The 17,745-nt window shown below is 32.0% G+C and overlaps 1 protein-coding gene across 3 annotated transcripts in view; it reads left to right on the forward strand.

The window, feature by feature from the left end:
* Nucleotides 1–17,158, forward strand: part of LOC145316593 (putative proline iminopeptidase) — a 39,289-nt gene extending 22,131 nt beyond the window's left edge. For all 3 annotated transcript variants that reach the window (XM_080157212.1, XM_080157225.1, XM_080157219.1), the window contains 5 exons: nt 1,803–1,918; nt 11,735–11,857; nt 12,215–12,314; nt 12,826–12,900; nt 16,137–17,158. In XM_080157212.1, coding sequence (XP_080013338.1) covers nt 1,803–1,918; nt 11,735–11,857; nt 12,215–12,314; nt 12,826–12,900; nt 16,137–16,217 — 495 coding nt within the window. In that variant the 3' untranslated portion in view covers nt 16,218–17,158. The remainder of the gene's footprint in view (nt 1–1,802; nt 1,919–11,734; nt 11,858–12,214; nt 12,315–12,825; nt 12,901–16,136) is intronic.
* The last annotated feature ends 587 nt before the right edge of the window (nt 17,159–17,745 follow it).

A 17,745-nucleotide genomic window follows, 5' to 3' on the forward strand; every position in this document is an offset into this window, starting at 1 on the left:
CTTTAGGTTCTTTAATTCACGTTTATCGCCACCAGGGATTTAAAGGGATAAGACAATAGCCGATAAATGGATGTACATTCCCAAAAATACCCCTACTGTAATTTGCCATCAGTGGTTGAAACGTTTCGCCACTATACTAAATAAACAAACCAATTAAAATTCAGTAAAAGTACCCAAAGATGTTAAGCAAATAAAAATGAAAACGTTATTATAAAACTTTGGGAACTAGCAGAAAGAGAGGTGGACAATGGACTGTTTATTACACTAGTCCCCACTAGTTTTCTTATTGGCTGGCTTAACAACTTTGGGGACTTTTATTGGATTTTGAATGGTTAGGTTTTTAAGTACTAGCGGCTTCGCCCCTAGCCTCTAGATATAAAAAAAATCTGGTGCTGCGACCATAATTTATGGGCATCACCAGAATTTTTTTTTTGGGGGGGGAGGAATTTTCATTTTTTTTTGGGGGGGGATTGTCCCACCCCCCAAGAAAATAGCTTAAAACCACAACAGGACCAATAGGTATATACCCTGAAGAGTAGTATCTGTTCGGTTCAGTTGTTACCGAGATCTTAAGCAACAGACGGATGGACAGACAGACAGACAGACATGGTTCTACTTTGTATTATAGATAGTAGTGGTTAACCAACCAATCAAAATTCAGTAAAAGTCCCCAAAGTTGTTAAGCCAACGAATAAGAAAATTTATGTTTTGAGATTTCTAATATAAAATTTACTTTAAGATAAACATTTTCTTAAAAAAATTGTTCTAGCTTCAAAAAAGGTAATTACATCCATTTAACATTTTAATTAACCTTAAAAAATAAAGTTGTTAAATGAAAGGGTGAAGTAAGCGAAAAATGAATTTGTCTCACTTAAAGTCGGAAATTTAGTATTAAACAGGAAACAGGCACAATTTTTTTTGCCATCTAACTCTAATAAGAGCAGAGATGATATGTGGGGGGGGGGGGGTGGAGCGTTGAACGATTAAGGTCCGGAAATGGGCCTGATTGTTAAGTGTTAGCAACCTTTATTTTTAGGTTTTTCTTAAAAACTTCAAACTAATAAAAATATAAAAAAACCAACTAATATGTACCATTTCTACTATGTCGATTCAAAGATATGATATGTTATCTTGAATGTATTATTCCAGTTTTGGCTCTATTGAAAGTAGAATGATACATTACTATTATGTCGATATAAATAAGGAAATCAATGTTTATGAATACGCTGATATGTAAACATGAATGTATGATTTCAGTTTTGCCCCTATTGAAAGTGGAATCTTATATTTCAAAAATCGTATCAGCATTGAAGATATCTTCACCAAGAGAGGGGAAAGTGGAAGGGTAGATTATAGTTTTAGAGGGTCCAAACCATAATCATAGATTATAGTTCTGCTTCTATAAAAATGGATTCAACTCCCTAACTGGCTAAGTTTCAAATTTGTTAGCTTTGATTAATTAGATATCTATTATTAAAGCTTGTATTTATTTAAATTCATTCAGGCATTAATCAAGATATTAATAAATTATTATTACTTTGATATGCAAATTATCATGCAAGCACCTTAATCTGAAAGTGGTTACTAGTCTCTGCGCTTTAAAAGTCTATAGCCATCCAAATTCCTGTGTAAAGCTTCCCTAAAATGTTTAAACAAAAAAAACATTCTATTTTAAATAATATCAAAACACAGAACTAATTAATATTATCCCATTATTTCAATATTCTTGTATTACGGTTGCATTTTCTGAAAAAAAGGCGAATGAACGCGGTTCTAGCTTCCAATTAATTTTGTCTATTTAGGACGGGGCCTCCCACATCTTCCCTGACAAGTTTGAGCCCTACAGAGAACATATCCCCGAAGAGGAGAGGGGAGACATGATCAAGGCTTACTATGACAGGCTCACCTCTGATAGCAAGTAAGTTTTACTCTTATGATGTTTTTTTTAGTAGCGAAGCTACTCTACTGTTTACTTAGTCTTCACGTCAGCCCGTCCGTCAGTCAGGGGGAAATATTATTTTCTTTCCTGCTATTTAAGAAAAATTACTACTTTTTTAAAATACCCGTTTCTTAAGATCATCTAGTATCTAACTTGCTTGGTCATACTACCAAAGACATATATACATGTATTCTGTTATAAATTGTTTGATTTTCATGAATGTTATGGTAACTATGTGGTGTTTGTCTGCCTTCCTAGCATAGAATAAGGAGGAATAGAAATGAAAACCTCAAATATTTTAGGGAATATTGAAGAAAAGTTGCGCTTGCGCAATAAAAACATAATATGAAACTTGAATGGTACACATGTCAAGTTAGGACAAAACTGAAATAATATCTTTTTAATGAAAATATATCAAAAAGTATTAGATTTTTCCTCTAACTTTATGTCTCTACTGCATAGAAATTAAATTTATGTTTATCTAATATTGTTTACATTTCACAACTGTCAATGTACTTTATGACGCAACTTGCGTAATCACTCGATTACCAAATGTAAACGTAACTTGCGTATAACTCAACAATTAATAAAATAATTTATGATAATAATTGAAATTAAAATACTTAAAAATATATAATTGGATATAAACATCTTTTACTCTCAGACCTTGAAAGAATTAAAAATCAGCTGCTAAGGATTTTTTGTAAACAAATTCATGCGCAACCCTAATACAAATGCCGTGATCATTATTTCTTAACCAAATATTTTTAAAGTAATTTTTTTTTTACTAAATTCATGTTGAAATGAATTTTTGTTTAAAGTTTTGCTAATACTATAAGGTTTTAATCCATTGTGAATAGGACAAATATGGCTGGACGATTGGCTGTATGGCTTTTAGTATACTATTAAAAAAGGCATTTATTTTTCATATCATTTCTCGATAATATCTGAAATCATATGATTTTACTACAAGCCTTGTAGCCATTTAGGGCTTTCAAAAGTTCCAATTTTATTTCAGGCTAGCCAGGCAGAATCTTCTACCTGGATTCTATTCTATACTTTATCTTCTTTGCTTCCTGGATTAGACCCCAGGTTCCCTTTATTCCTAATGTGACGCACATGAAGACGACTTTTTGTGCTGTTCGTTTACGTGGCATCTCTCCCAAGAGACGCGCACCAAACATAAACAAAGCGCATTCTTTTGTTTATATACGCACGAGCTTGTTGTTATGATAATGAAAATTCATGTTTTGTATGAAATGTGTTGTTAGCCGTGCTGTATTTTCCCTCAAATACTTCCTGGCTTGATGTGTTCAAATCTAGGTGTAAATGTTTCATGGTTTGTTCAATAAACAACTATTCGTAACACTGCCTAGTTCACTGGCCGGGGAAGTAGAGGATGTCTGCCCTGTAGCGAGCAATATCTCGGAAATGGCTATTGTCTGTCCATATTCCTTGACAATGAACATATTAAACAGTATCACTATGATTTGTCAGTTTGTCTATCTATGACTTTTAGTGCTTCGTTAATTATGGATGTTCATGTTCTTGGTAAGCTACAGCATGACCCTCGAAAAAGTATTTTTAAGCATCTGCAGCCTATATTTCTCAATTAAATATTAAAAGATTCATATGTACTTGTTCTCTATAATTTTCTACAACAAAGGATATCAAAATATCTTTTTTACATCAATTAACAGCCAAGATTTTTAAAGCCAAAGTTTGGAAAAAGTGCTTGAGAAACTGGATATTGCTAAATATTTCTTAGTTTTTTATTAGTATATTACTTTTTATCAACCAGTTAAAAAACAAATAAGAAAGAAGAGCAAGTTTACAATTGATACATTTTTTATTGCATTAAAAAACGTTACTTTTACATATAAAAAACTACTTTTCAAATTTTACTGAATACATTTTTCTTATAACCATTTTCCCTCAAATCTTATAATATCTCCCACTTATTAATATGACCTTAAATAAACCCCTCCCCAATTTATGCTCATTACCGGAAGGATTAGTGCCACCTTTACCAATAAATTCACGCCCACTCATCGAATTAATCTAAGACACATAAAAATCATTTAAATTGTTAAATGTTTAATAAAAGTTTGTAGCTGTAACTTTTTGGTTTTTTAACTTATTTTGATAAAAAAAAAGTGTTTGATTTCTGTTTATGTAAACTTTCAATTTGCTACTATTTTTTATAGGATTTCTTTCTGTAAGGGTGTTTTTGCAATTTACACTAATCTAAAAATGCCTTTTAGAGCAAGTGAAAAAAATGCTTTCAGCATGAAATAAATTTCTTGGAAACATCTTTATATAAGTTTTATGAAAAGTATTGAAATTATGAGGAAAACACGTCATTTCACTTTAAAAAAACATTTTTCTTGAAAAGTTACTTTTTCCTCAGCAACTTTTTCAAAACTTTGGCTCTAAAAATCTCAGCTGTTAATTGATGTTAGGGTTGGGCCGGATATCCGGTGTGGCCGGATATCCGGCCATTTTCAATATCCGGCCGGATACCGGATATTGAAACTATCCGGCCGGATATCCGGCTATAACTTTTTTTATATTTTACACCAAAAATCTCTGCTTTTTAAAATTTTATATGGCTATAATTTTCTTATTATTGAAGCTAGAAGAACATTTTTTGAATATGTTTATCTTTATGTAAATTTTATATATGAAATCTCAAAAGTTTATTAATAAATTTTTTTTGTTACTTTAATATCTGGTAATTTAGCCGGTTATCCGGCCGGATATCCGATAATTTGGCCGGATAACCGGATATTTGCCGGATATCCGGCGTTGGCCGGATATCCGGCCGGATACCGGATATCCGGCATTTGAAATCAGCCGGATATCCGGTATCCGGCCAAAAAAGTATCCGGCCCAACCCTAATTGATGTAAAAAAATATTTTTATATCTACTTATGTGGAAATCTACAGAGAACAAGGACATATACATTTTTTGATAATTCATAAAGAAATATGGTCTGCAGATGCTTAAAAATACTTTTTCGAGGGTCATGCTGTAGTTTTAATTACATTGATGTAAAGGTTTTTTTTATTGTGTAAATATATTATCTTATGTGCTTTATGAGATTTGATCCAGAAACATGTGCCTAAAAAGCATCTCAAATATAACTCAATTTCGTCGTTCATCTTTAATTTTGTTATTTATAACTATGCCCTGCACCTTTCGTAGTTTTCATTCTTGTTCTAATAACAAGCTATAATAACCAATGCAGTTATTTATGAAACTAAGAAATATAATATGATTATTTTATGTTTTTAGTGTCCACTTAAAGAATGTCATAATATCCAGGGATCTAAAGGGATAAGACAATGAGTGATAAATTGATGTACATCCCCAATGATGTTACTTAAAATTACCCCTTCTGTTGAGAAGCCAACGAATGGGAAAACTTTATTATAAAACATTGGGCAACTAGTGTAATAAACAGCCCAATGTCCCCCCCCCCCCCTCCCTGCATAATATCGGCAACGGTTACCCAATTTTAAATTTTGTAGCTTAATAATTTACTAATTACTTTTATCGCTCGGTAATATTTATTTATAAAATTTATACAGCCCTTACTTTGCACATTCAAATATAAGAAATAATTCTGGCTTATAATATGGATGACAAAGATTAGTTCACTAACGTATTGACATTATTGACTAGCGACTTTCAATTTTACATTTACAGTTTTTTAATTCCATTGACTAATATTTATATATTAAACAAGGATGACAACATTCATGAAAGGGAAGCACAACAAAACAGATGATTAGGCAAATAAATATTAACAAGAGTAGAATAAAAATGTCTTAAACAATATCAAAAGTCAGATCCTAAATTCCGTATATTTATCCAAAAATCACTTAAAGCTTAATATGGACAATGACATACTCACATTTTAAGATTTAACTACTGAGATTGCATTGCATAATCTCTATAGGAATAAAATCTTGTGAATCAGATAATAATATTATTAATAATTCTAAAGTAAAATGTACTGTCTTTAAAATAGTCATACTGACTATACATACCTTAATCCTCTATTGGTTATTTGAAATGTTAACAAACTGTTCAAATCTTGAGTTTGAATGTTTAAGATAATTTTTAAGTTATTTTTTCTTGTTTACCCAAACTATTAAGATAACCAAAGCTTTGCAAATTGAACAAAATTGCTCCCTTTTATAACTACAGATAATCTGCAAACTTATTAGGTTTTCCTGTACTACCCCGCATCCTGTCAAACTTTTGTGCTTTGAGTATATCAACATAAGACTGTTGTCAAAAGGCAATTTCAGTAAATCTCATTGTTTAATGATGATCATTTGAACATAATATCAACGAATGTTAAGTAAATTCGAATAACATAACCAGGGGCGTCCAAGCTTTTTTTTGGGGGGGGGTAAAATGGCGCGCAAATCGCACCGCAAATTTTTATTACCCACCCCCCAAAATTTTTACCCCGGGGGTAAAATTTGCTTGGGGGGGGGGGTAATTACCACCTGAAATCTGTTGGCAGGGGTAAATTTTGTTTAACCCCCCCCCCCAAAAAAAAAAAAAAAAAAAATTTACCCCCGGGGTAAAATTTTTTGGGGGGGTATTTTAAATTTTATTAAATATTTAGTATTAAAAATGCGCGCGAAGCGCGCAAACATTTTTTTGTTAGAAGGTAAATGAAAAATTCGTTTAGGGGGGGGGGAGTAATCAACACTTTACCCCCCCCCCCCCCCCCTTGGACGTCTATGAACATAACGATAATATGTAAGAGCACATTTTAAGAAAGCCACTTACTGGACAAAACTAATAAAATTGTTTGTCGACACAATGTTTCCCAATTTAACTGGTGAGAGTAAAGCAGAGGTAATGAAATTCATTAACTTTTAATTATAAAGGTCAAGCAGGAGAGGGTAATTAGATAATTTCAGCTTCTCCAGCGCACTACCCAGCAAAACTTCTGCACTTGACATCTAAATATCCCAGGCAGACAGAAGGACACATTGACAGACAAACAGAAGGAAAGATACGAATACTCATCTCTACTCAAAGTTTTATAATAGATTGGCAAATAAAAGTTAAGTAAAAAGGATAGTTAATCTATAAAGGAAAACCATCCAACTTCTTTTGAATTTTAATTTTGCATTTTTTTGCAAAAAAGGAATAAAGTTTGGGTAAAATAGTTTTTCTCGAACTGAATTATCTCTTGTGTCCAACAATTAAAGTGGAAAAAATGAAGGATTTTACACTTTCTTGAAATAAATCCCTTTTATTAAAAAATTTTCAACTACGACATAAAACGTCATTATTTCTGCTGGGTTTTTTAATCTTCAAAAATGTAAGCACTGGCGAGAGTAATTAAGACTTAATTTTCTCAAATTTTGCCATATTTTTTACATGAGGAAATTTTAAACATTTTGTTGAAATTAATTGATTAAGAGATTTTATCATTAAGAAAATGCAGGACCATGGTTATTAGTGGACCCAGTGCATTTTCCTTGTTGCTATAAGGCGTACTATTTTTCTTTTTTTACAATTCAAAATTGTCAGTCTTCAAGTGCCGTTGAAGGCCTCTAAAATGTACTTATCCATATTAAAATTTTGTATCGTTATTATTTCAACATAAGTTTGTAGTTATAGTATCATTGTAATGTCGAAGTGACGATATTTTTTCAGTATCAATATTATGTCAGCAATGACCACTTTTATTAACATCATAAATTCAGCATAAAACCTAGAAACAAGAGCAAGATGTTCCAGCTGTTAAATATTTTTATTTATTTATAAGCTTTGTTTCTGTTGATAGTTAAATAATTAAAATCCCCTCAGATCATGGATTAGAATGGTTGCTTATCTAGAGGCCCTAAAATGTTTCATGTCAAAAGAATAAACACTTTTAACAGTTATAAATCTATCTCAACCATAACATTTATAAATTAGTAACTACTGCTGCTTCATAATGAAATATATTTCAAAGAAAAAAATCTTCATTATCAATCGCATCTGTAATAGAAAACAACAACATAAATAAATGAAAAAAAAAGCATTAAGAAATATACAAAAATAGTCAAAATTTTAAAATATATCAAAAAAATAAAATTTTAAATTCACAGCTACTGTTTAGATCTTTACTTTAGCACAACCAAACAACAAATAAAGGAGAAGCGGTCAAACTGGCTGTGTAATGAGAGAGAAAAAGGGAAGGGTATATAGTTTGAAAAAAAACATTTTTTTAAAAACAATTGCAACTGCATTTTGAATCAAGTTCTACGATTTAACCATTGTTCAAATTTTCTAATATAAAATTTTTCTCGTGCTAATCTTATCCAAGGATTATTACTTTTGGGTTGCTCAAAAGGAACAAATTGTAAATGGCAAGGGTTGTGGCCATTTTGTGAAAAATGTTGTCCTACAGTTTTTACAGAATTTGGTTCAATTGAATTTCTGTGTTCTCTGAATCTATCCACTGCTTTACGTCCTGTTTGTGTAATATATTGTGGATGAGATTTACAAGTTCCATTATCTTTAGTACAAGTTATACAATATATAATATTTTCCAAATTACAAGTCAAATTAGATAAAATAGGAATAGTTTCTTTTGTTACAGAAGATACAATGTTGTTAACAAATTTAGGTGAAAATTTACATAACATACAATCATTACCACAATGTTTAAAACCTATCTTATTTCTGGAAGGTCTTTTTGGAACTAAAATTTTTTGGCAACTTTGCTCTTATGAGAAATTCTCTTAGATTTTTTGGTTTTGTCCAGCACACCATTGGTGGATCTGGAAAAATCTTTTTTAATAAAGGATTTTGTGTCATTACCTTCCAGAATTTAAACAAAATATTTGAAATATGTGGCAACCGTGGATCATATTGTAAACTAAGAATTGGGCGGTTTACAATTTTCTTCTCAACTTTTTTCAAGGCAGTTGACCTATTAATTGCAGAAACACGTTCAAAAGCTTTTAAAATGTAATTTTGTTTGTATCCACGGGTCAAAAGTAATTCTTTTAAAGTAACTAATTGTTTTACAAAATCTAAATTATCACTGCAAATGGGTTTTAATCTCAAAGCTAATGAATAAGGAATATTTTCAGTTATATGACTAGGGTGACAAGAAGATGTAAGCAAATAAGAACATTTTTTGCCAGGTTTAACAAATAAATCAGTTTTAATATAACCATTTTTATCAATTGATATCTCGAAATTGTAAGAAGAGAAGCTTTAAATTTAAGATAAGGATGAAAATTGTTCAAATGTTCAATAAACTTTAAAAGTTGTTGCTCAGTGCCAGTCCAAAAGAAAAAATTATCATCAATATATCGTTTGTAAAGGTGTGGTTTGATGCCTTTCCATGATGTTAGCATCAAACATTCGATGGCACCCATGAATAAACAGGCAAAAGTGGGAGCAACACGCGTGCCCATTGCTGTCCCAATACATTGTAAATAATACTTATTATTAAAAACAAGAACATTACATGTTAGCACTAGGGTTAAAAGAGTAATTAAGAATGTAGTTGGAACACTTTTATCACTTCTTGTTTCTAAAAATTTACCAAATATATTTATTCCCTCGTCTAAGGGAATATTGGTATACAGACTTGACACATCTAGAGTGACAGGAATAGAACCTGGAGGCTGCGGCCCTTTCAGATTCTCCTGCTCAAAGTTCCTTAGCATATCTGGTGTATCCTCCCAATATGATGGCAAGGATTTAACCAGATGATTAGAATGAATATCCACGAAATGGCTTGCATTCTCGAAAGTGGTACCACTTGCTGACTCTAATGGCCTGAGGGGGGGTACAGTGGTACCTGGCGGCCATTTCTCAGGAGCTACATGATCTTTGATCAAGCCATACAATCTACCTGGCTTTGGCTCCTCTGTTACAAGCCATGAAGCTGTATCATTGTCTATCCATCCCTCCTTTTTAGCTTTATTTAATTCAGATTTAAGCTTTTCATGGTCATTAAACTGGATTTGATCTGCCTGATATGCATCTAGCTCTTAAAAATACGGATGCTCTTGACCATCAGCATCTAAGTGTTTAGCCGTAAGTAAAATCTCCATAGAATCGATATAATCAGAAGTGTTAAGAACGGAGCAGCCACCTGTCTTATCGTTCGGTTTAATTGTGATTTGGCGGGATTTTTGAAGTTGAATTAAGTCATTCATAGCACGCCTCTCTGATTCAGGCAAATTTGTATGAATTTTATTTAAATCCGTACCTAGGACACAAGCCAATGAACCATTTAAAAATGTGTTTAAATCTGCAGAAGGAGCGGTTTTTGGAAAATTAGTCTTAGCCTTATGCCACGGCTTTTTACCTTGTGAAGGTTCTATCAAGGTTTTTTCCATGTCGTCCTCCTTGTAAAGATTTTCACGCCATCTCATAGATCTGCCTAGCTTCTGAAACCCAGCGTGAATATCTGTAGTGTTAACAGATTTTGGTGTAACTGCAAAATTTAAGCCACGGTTTAAAAGGTCAGACATTTCTTTAGTTAATTCTATATCACTGTAATTAGTAACCAAAGAGTTCAAGCTTTTATTCTGACGTTTTATCTTTCGTCTATATTTTGTTCTTTTCACAAACTTACGACACTTTTTAACTGTAGAATTATTATTTGCTGAGTCATTGTTTGACTGAAACTCGCAAGGAATAGGCTTATTATTTTTCTGCAACAAAAAACACAACTTATTTTTATGGACATTGAAAAATAGTTTTTTTATTTTAACTTATCACTGTTAACTTTTTCTTATAAAAATAAATGTAAATTTGGTTCCGAAATTAATCCATGCAGAGAAATTTTTAGGCTGTGCAGATGTTTTTGGCATAAATCCAAATGTTTATTTTCCTCGACAATGCCTATCTTTAAATTATCGAGCTCACATTTTGTAAATTTGTTTGAAAGTTTTGAGAAGCCACGTTAGAAAATCTAACATTATGGTTGGCTTTTATCACAGAAGTTGGAGGCAAAACATTAAATCTTACACAGTTTTTTAAGAACCAAATGCGAGACGCGCACTTTTCTTGCTTTGACAAAGCTTTGTGTAAGTTAAAGAATGACTTTTTGTAACTAACATTCTCAAAAAAAGTTTTTTCATCATTTAAATTGCTGCTAACAGTAGGTACCTGGCCAGATGGTAGGGCCGAAGTAATCTGAGAACCTGGAGGGCTGGAAGCAAGGCGGGATAAGGCGGAATCCGCCCCATGGCCTGGGCCCGCCTCCTGCTCAAAACTGTTCTGCACTGGAGACATACTATTTGTAGTGTATGATAACAATAAGTTAGAGTCTGTCTCAAAGATCACTGGAAAAATTACTATGGGATACAGTAATGTATTCACAAGGGATAGGATTTTCATCGTAAGCACTTTTAACAGTTATAAATCTATCTCAACCATAACATTTATAAATTAGTAACTACTGCTGCTTCATAACGAAATATATTTCAAAGAAAAAAATCTTCATTATCAATCGCATCTGTAATAGAAAACAACAACATAAATAAATGAAAAAAAAGCATTAAGAATTATACAAAAATAGTCAAAATGTTAAAATATATCAAAAAACTAAAATTTTAAATTCACAGCTACTGTTTAGATCTTTACTTTAGCACAACCAAACAACAAATAAAGGAGAAGCGGTCAAACTGGCTGTGTAATGAGAGAGAGAAAGGGAAGGGTATATAGTTTGAAAAAAACATTTTTTTAAAATAAAGAATAAAGATTATAAAAAATCTACTTTATTAGAGTGCATATATTTTTTTTAGAGATGTGAGGCTTGCAGCTGCCAAGGAGTGGTGCCTCTGGGAGATGTCAACCTCGAAGTTGATTCCAGATGCCAAGTACATGGACAAGGCTGATAACCTAGAGTTTGCTGCGGCCTTCTCCAGGTATTCCAATATTTTTACCTGGTCATGCTTGCCTGCTAGGTCAGAACCCCGAAGTCTTTAGGCTCTGTAGGTGTTTGAAAGCTTGCAGTGGGATAAGGTTCAGTTTATGTCTAGAATTTCAATGTAAAAGGGCAAACGGTGCTTTCCTTCAACGTGCCTATCGAACCTTGAACCCTCATCCCCCCCTTATTTTAAAAATAAATTCAAAATAATAAGATAAACAAACTAACGAAAACCCCTACCCTTTTTTTATTCTTTTAAAATAAGTCTTTGAAGGGGGGGAGTCTGTTTTTTTATTTGAAGAGTATAAAGACCGTCTTTTAAATGATTTTTAAAAATTAATAATTTTATTTTTAGGATTGAGTGTCACTACTTTGTGAATGGAATATTCTTCGAGGATGGATACATCTTAAAGAAAGCGGATGTTCTTAAGAATATCCCAGTTCATATTGTACAGGTTAGATACCATTAATTCTTATTTACATATTTCCACCTAGTACTTCTAAAACTATTGTAATTTATTATAGAACAGGAATATTGCATTTAAGGAAAACTGTTTTCTTAATCTAATAGTAAAAAATGTAAATAATTAAGAGTAAGATGGTTAGTTTTCTGCAACTTGTAATTAAATAGAGCATTATAACAATCTGTTCACAATAAACTAATTACATATATTTTAGAGTTACTGAAATGTTGGAGAAAAAGGAAAACTAATTTTTGACTACCTTTTTTTTATCTATTTGACAGTCGAATCAGGAATTCAATGATAGTCCAATGAACATAGAATTTTGCTTACCTAAAACTTTGCTTGCAATTTGCTCCTTGCATCTAAGGGCTCTGGATATAAAAGGGTTAAGATATCCTAGAAGAACCATCCAGGGACCTATGTGAAGTGAAAAGATGTGAAACATTAAAAAAGATATTCACGCAACCTCATAATTAATTTCCTTCTAATAATTTGTATTTAGGGAAGATACGACGTTGTTTGTCCTATGAAATCCGCGTATGAGCTCAACCAGGCGATACCACACAGCAAGCTTATTGTAAGTTGATATTTTATTGACGAGGCTACTCTACTATTCTGCGTCTTTGTTTGTTTCATCCTTTATTTATTTCTATAAATGACAATTTAATTGCAAAGAATTGAAATGACAAATATTAAACAGTTAGGGAGTTGAATCCATTTTTATAGAAGCAGAAATATAATCTATGATTATGGTTTGGACTCTCTAAAACTGTAATCTACCTTTCCACTTTCCCCTCTCTTGGTGAAGATATCTTCAACGCCGATACGATTTTTGAAATGTAAGATTCTACTTTCCCCTCTCTTGGTGAAGATATCTTCAACGCCGATACGATTTTTGAAATGTAAGATTCCACTTTCCCCTCTCTTGGTGAAGATATCTTCAACGCCGATACGATTTTTGAAATTTAAGATTCCACTTTTGCCTCTCTTGGTGAAGATATCTTTAACAAGAGAGACAAAAGTGGAATCTTATATTTCAAAAATCGTATCGGCGTTGAAGATATCTTCACCAAGAGAGGGGAAAGTGGAAGGGTAGATTACAGTTTTAGAGGGTCCAAACCATAATCATAGATTATATTTCTGCTTCTATAAAAATGGATTCAACTCCCTAACTGTTAAATAATTATATCCCGTACTCCTTGTGTCGACATATACATAATTTTATTTGTCGACAGTAAGAATTCCGATAAATTACAGACGAAGTTACCATTCTAAATGAATAAGTATCAATGCGGTGTTTTACACACAGATCGATTTTGAAGCATCTTAAATTGCCTAATAAAAAATGACGTCATAAAATACAAATTACCAATAAGAGGCTAGTATGTAATTTTTACTAGCATGTCATTGGTTATTTTTATTGTATGAAGTCATTTTTTATTAGGCACTATAAGATGCTTCATCGTTTTTGGTTCATTTACTAAGTATATTTGCGATTACTTTTATTTAATGAAATCTTCCAATTTGTAACATGTACAAAACGGCCTGCGGTATTGCATCAAGATCCATGACAGATCTATATAGGAAATAAACGTCTATAATCGAGCTCGAATCTTCCAAGCTTATGGTGTATAAAACTCATAGTGCTCCAATAATCCCTATTAAATTCTCATTGACCAGAACGTTAAGACCCATATTTCTACTTTTGGCATCATAAATTCAGTTTTTTAATTCATGATGCTATTTAAATAACATCGAAGTATTTGATTTCTATTCATAAAACAGAAAACTTAAATTTATAATATAGTAAATCTAAGAAAACTTAGTTTTAAAATGAAATGATTCATGCGACACTCCCGTAATGTGGTCAGATATTAAACTAAACATTTCAACCCTTTGAGGACGATAAATTGAAATGAAGAATATTAGGATTTCAATCTTTAAAATAAGATAAAAAAATGGAGCAAAACGTTAAATCGTGTATTGTTACATTGGGTGTAAATATAAAACTAATAATTACTGATTAAATATATATTAAACAGATATTCTAACGTAAAATGTTAAAGTCGAATCATTATGTGTAACGTATATATGAAGAGAGAGAAAAAGAGAAGGAGCAAGCGAGATAGAAAGAGAAAGGGGGGAGACCAAGAGCGAACGGGGGAATGAGAGAGAGAGAGAGAGACAGGTTGGGGGGGGGGGGGTAAGAGAAAGAGAGAGAGAGACGGGGGGGGGGTACAGTACATAATGAATAATAGGCATTCTAATTTTATTACAAGCTGAATTTGAAGAGATGATAAAATGAACATTTAATTGAAGAATAAGAGAATAAAATTTGTAAGGCAAAGAGCGATAGTATTTAAAAAGAGTAATTATCTCTGATAATTAATAACATTAACAAGGATGACAAAATCCGTAAAAGAGAAACATTAATCAATTCTACTAAAGAACATTTAGATTTCAGCAAAAATTTAAGTAAATATGTCATTTAATAGCTTAAATAAAAGTTATTTTATTTGGACATACTAACGTCATGGTGATAGGGCTATCAGAACTATTTGTTAGGGACGTACGGATGGACAGATCAACCCCCACTGTAGAAAAGTTTGGCTTTTAACAAGAAATAGATCATTAACATTATACAACCCTTTTACCCCATTTCTTTCCCTCTTACTGGATGAATTAACTGACCAATAAATGAGGTCCATACTGTCAACCTATAAAGGGAATATTAACACAATTTTCAGCCATTGAATAGCAAATGAGAAAATTACTTTTTCCTCTAATCCTAGCCAACAGACGAACGGACGGACATTTTGAATTATAAATAAGCAATAAGCAATTATAATAACAAATGTCTATTATAATCTTGATTAAAAATTTAAGCCATCTAATTTTTAAAGCAGCTGAGAAAACAAATATTTTAGAGTGAATTATAGAGTAAGAAGGATAATTTCAATATCAAAATTTTTTTCCTCCGGGAAGGAGGTAACATATGACTGTAAATTACACTGTTAACCAAAGTTTAGTAACCACTTTGACTAAAAAACTTTATCAGTGTTTCGTAAGTTCTAAACAAGAAGATCCCTGAGTTTAAAAATCATCAACAAGGATGATAATATCCATAAGTAGCAAAAATCCTAATTGTAAAAGTAAAAACACAAAAGCAAAAAGAAGAAAACGCGGCATAACCGACAGACAGACGAACGATGATCAGTGCAGTGGTCATACAAATCTTCACACAAAATATTAGTAGTCTATAGACAGAATAACGGACTAAGTAAGGAATAAAACTTTTAAAGTTTAAATTAATTGACTTCGCTACTAACATTTAACAGGTAAATAAGGATGACAACATCCATAACTATAGAAGCTCTTGAATTAAAAAAAAAAAAAAAGGCAAAGCAAATAAAAGCAAAAAGGGTGCACAACATACAGACATATAAAGTAATGATGCATAGTGAATCTTTACACAAAAAAAGATCTTTAATAAAAGCTGGGAAAATTATTTAAGAGCATTACCGATAGACCGACAGACAATATTATTCTTAGAGTAGAGGTGCATTGGTCAGCAAACATAAAATAAGTCTTTTGTCTAAACCCTGAAAGATCGGGCCCTCTACAAATTCTTAACTGATCGGATTTTATACCTTAATAATTGCATTAGCCTTCTACCTTTCCAGTACGGATATTTAATATTCTCAAGAGCATTACAGACCAGCGTACAATGTGAGCTGTAGGCTAGTATGCAATATAAGTGAAACTGCCATGGAAAGAAATGTGTATTATGTTATTCTCGTACTTATATTTCAGGTTGTACCTGACGCAGGGCACTCCATGGGAGAGGTTGGAATTGCTGAAGAACTTGTCAAGATTTCAGATAATTCTGTGTAAAATTGATCCTATGTAACAAATCAAACACCTAAATAGCCCTAAAATAATTTCTTACTATCCACGAACAAGAGCAAGTGATTCTAAGCATCTTCCAGCATTGACCCATAGTATTTTTTTAGTAAATATACTAGGTTTATGTTTAATATTTGCTTTATTGACTAAAAAGTTAGGTTTCACTATGGTTTTATATGAAAAAAACTTTGAAATGTTAAGCATTGTTTGGTGCAATATCATCGAATGTTTTGATGAGTTCAAACTGTTGTTTAAAAGCTTTGACACAAAAGTATATTATTGTGATTAAAAATGCATATTTAGAAAAAGGGTTGGTAACTTGTAAACAGTTTAATCAATGTACTTTTGCAATTTACAATATTTGATGCTTTTCTGCTGGGGTATTTTTTTGTCTTTTGAACTCAACAAAGCATTTGATGATATTGCTTTAAAAATTGCTTTATATTTCAAAGTTTTTTTTTCATATAAAACCATGGTGAAACCTAACTTTTTAGTCGATAAAGCAAATATTAAATATAAACCTAGTATATTCACTAAAAAAATACTATGGGTCAATGCTGGAAGATGCTTAGAATCACTTGCTCTAGTTCGTGGATAGCCCTCTTTAAAAGAAAGTTTAGATTAATTACAGTGGGGTGCGGAAATTGTGTGGTGAGTAGAAAGAATTATATTTCCCTTTTTTTAGCCCCTCATGGTTTCCCAGCCCTATGGTTAATAACCGCGCACACCAATGGTGATATACCAAAAATTATACCTTTTACTTACATGAAATTCGATTTGGGAAGTTTAGGTGTTGGTTGTGATTTGTGAAGTTTTATTTGCATTTTTATGCTTTAATTTTTTAATATGATTTTTTAATAGTTATGTAATATTATCTAATTATTAATTTTATGATAATTAATTACAATTTTAATAAATTATTAATTTAATGTTTTTATTTCAAATTTTTTTGGTTTGTTGTCTTAAGAGTGTTACTTTGCAGGGAGTAAGGGAGGGGACAATGGGCAATTAATTCAATATAAGAGTTATCAAAGAAAGGGCATGAAATTCCAGTTTAATCTATTAATTTGTAGGAAATTATAAAGGGATTGTTAATTGAATAATAGATTTCCATAGCCTCATGTAAAGTGAATCACAACTTGTTTTTGATGAAATATATTGAGGTTTTTTGGTGTGATTTTTATTTTAAAAGATTATTGGACCCGGCCAGCTGCTAGCAAGAATATGACTGCCCCTTTTTATTCTGTTTATTTCCCTTGCCCCTTGCACCCACCACCCTTCTCCCCGTCTGCTACATTCCAAACTAACACAACGAGTGTTTATTTCCCTTCCCCCCACTTCCCTTATCCCTTCTCCCCGTCTGCAATATTCAAAACATACATAACGAGTAGCGCCATTCTATGCGCAAGTCCCCAAACTCAGTCAGAAACTGCTAAATTCTTGCACATTCCCTTTAAGCCAGTCCCCAAAGTCTGAAACTCCTAAAAATTTAATATTAATTTATAATTTAATCCAT

This window comes from Acartia tonsa, chromosome 1 (assembly GCF_053477335.1).
Source record: "Acartia tonsa isolate MP-2025a chromosome 1, ASM5347733v1, whole genome shotgun sequence".
NCBI classification, from domain to species: Eukaryota; Metazoa; Arthropoda; class Copepoda; order Calanoida; family Acartiidae; genus Acartia; species Acartia tonsa.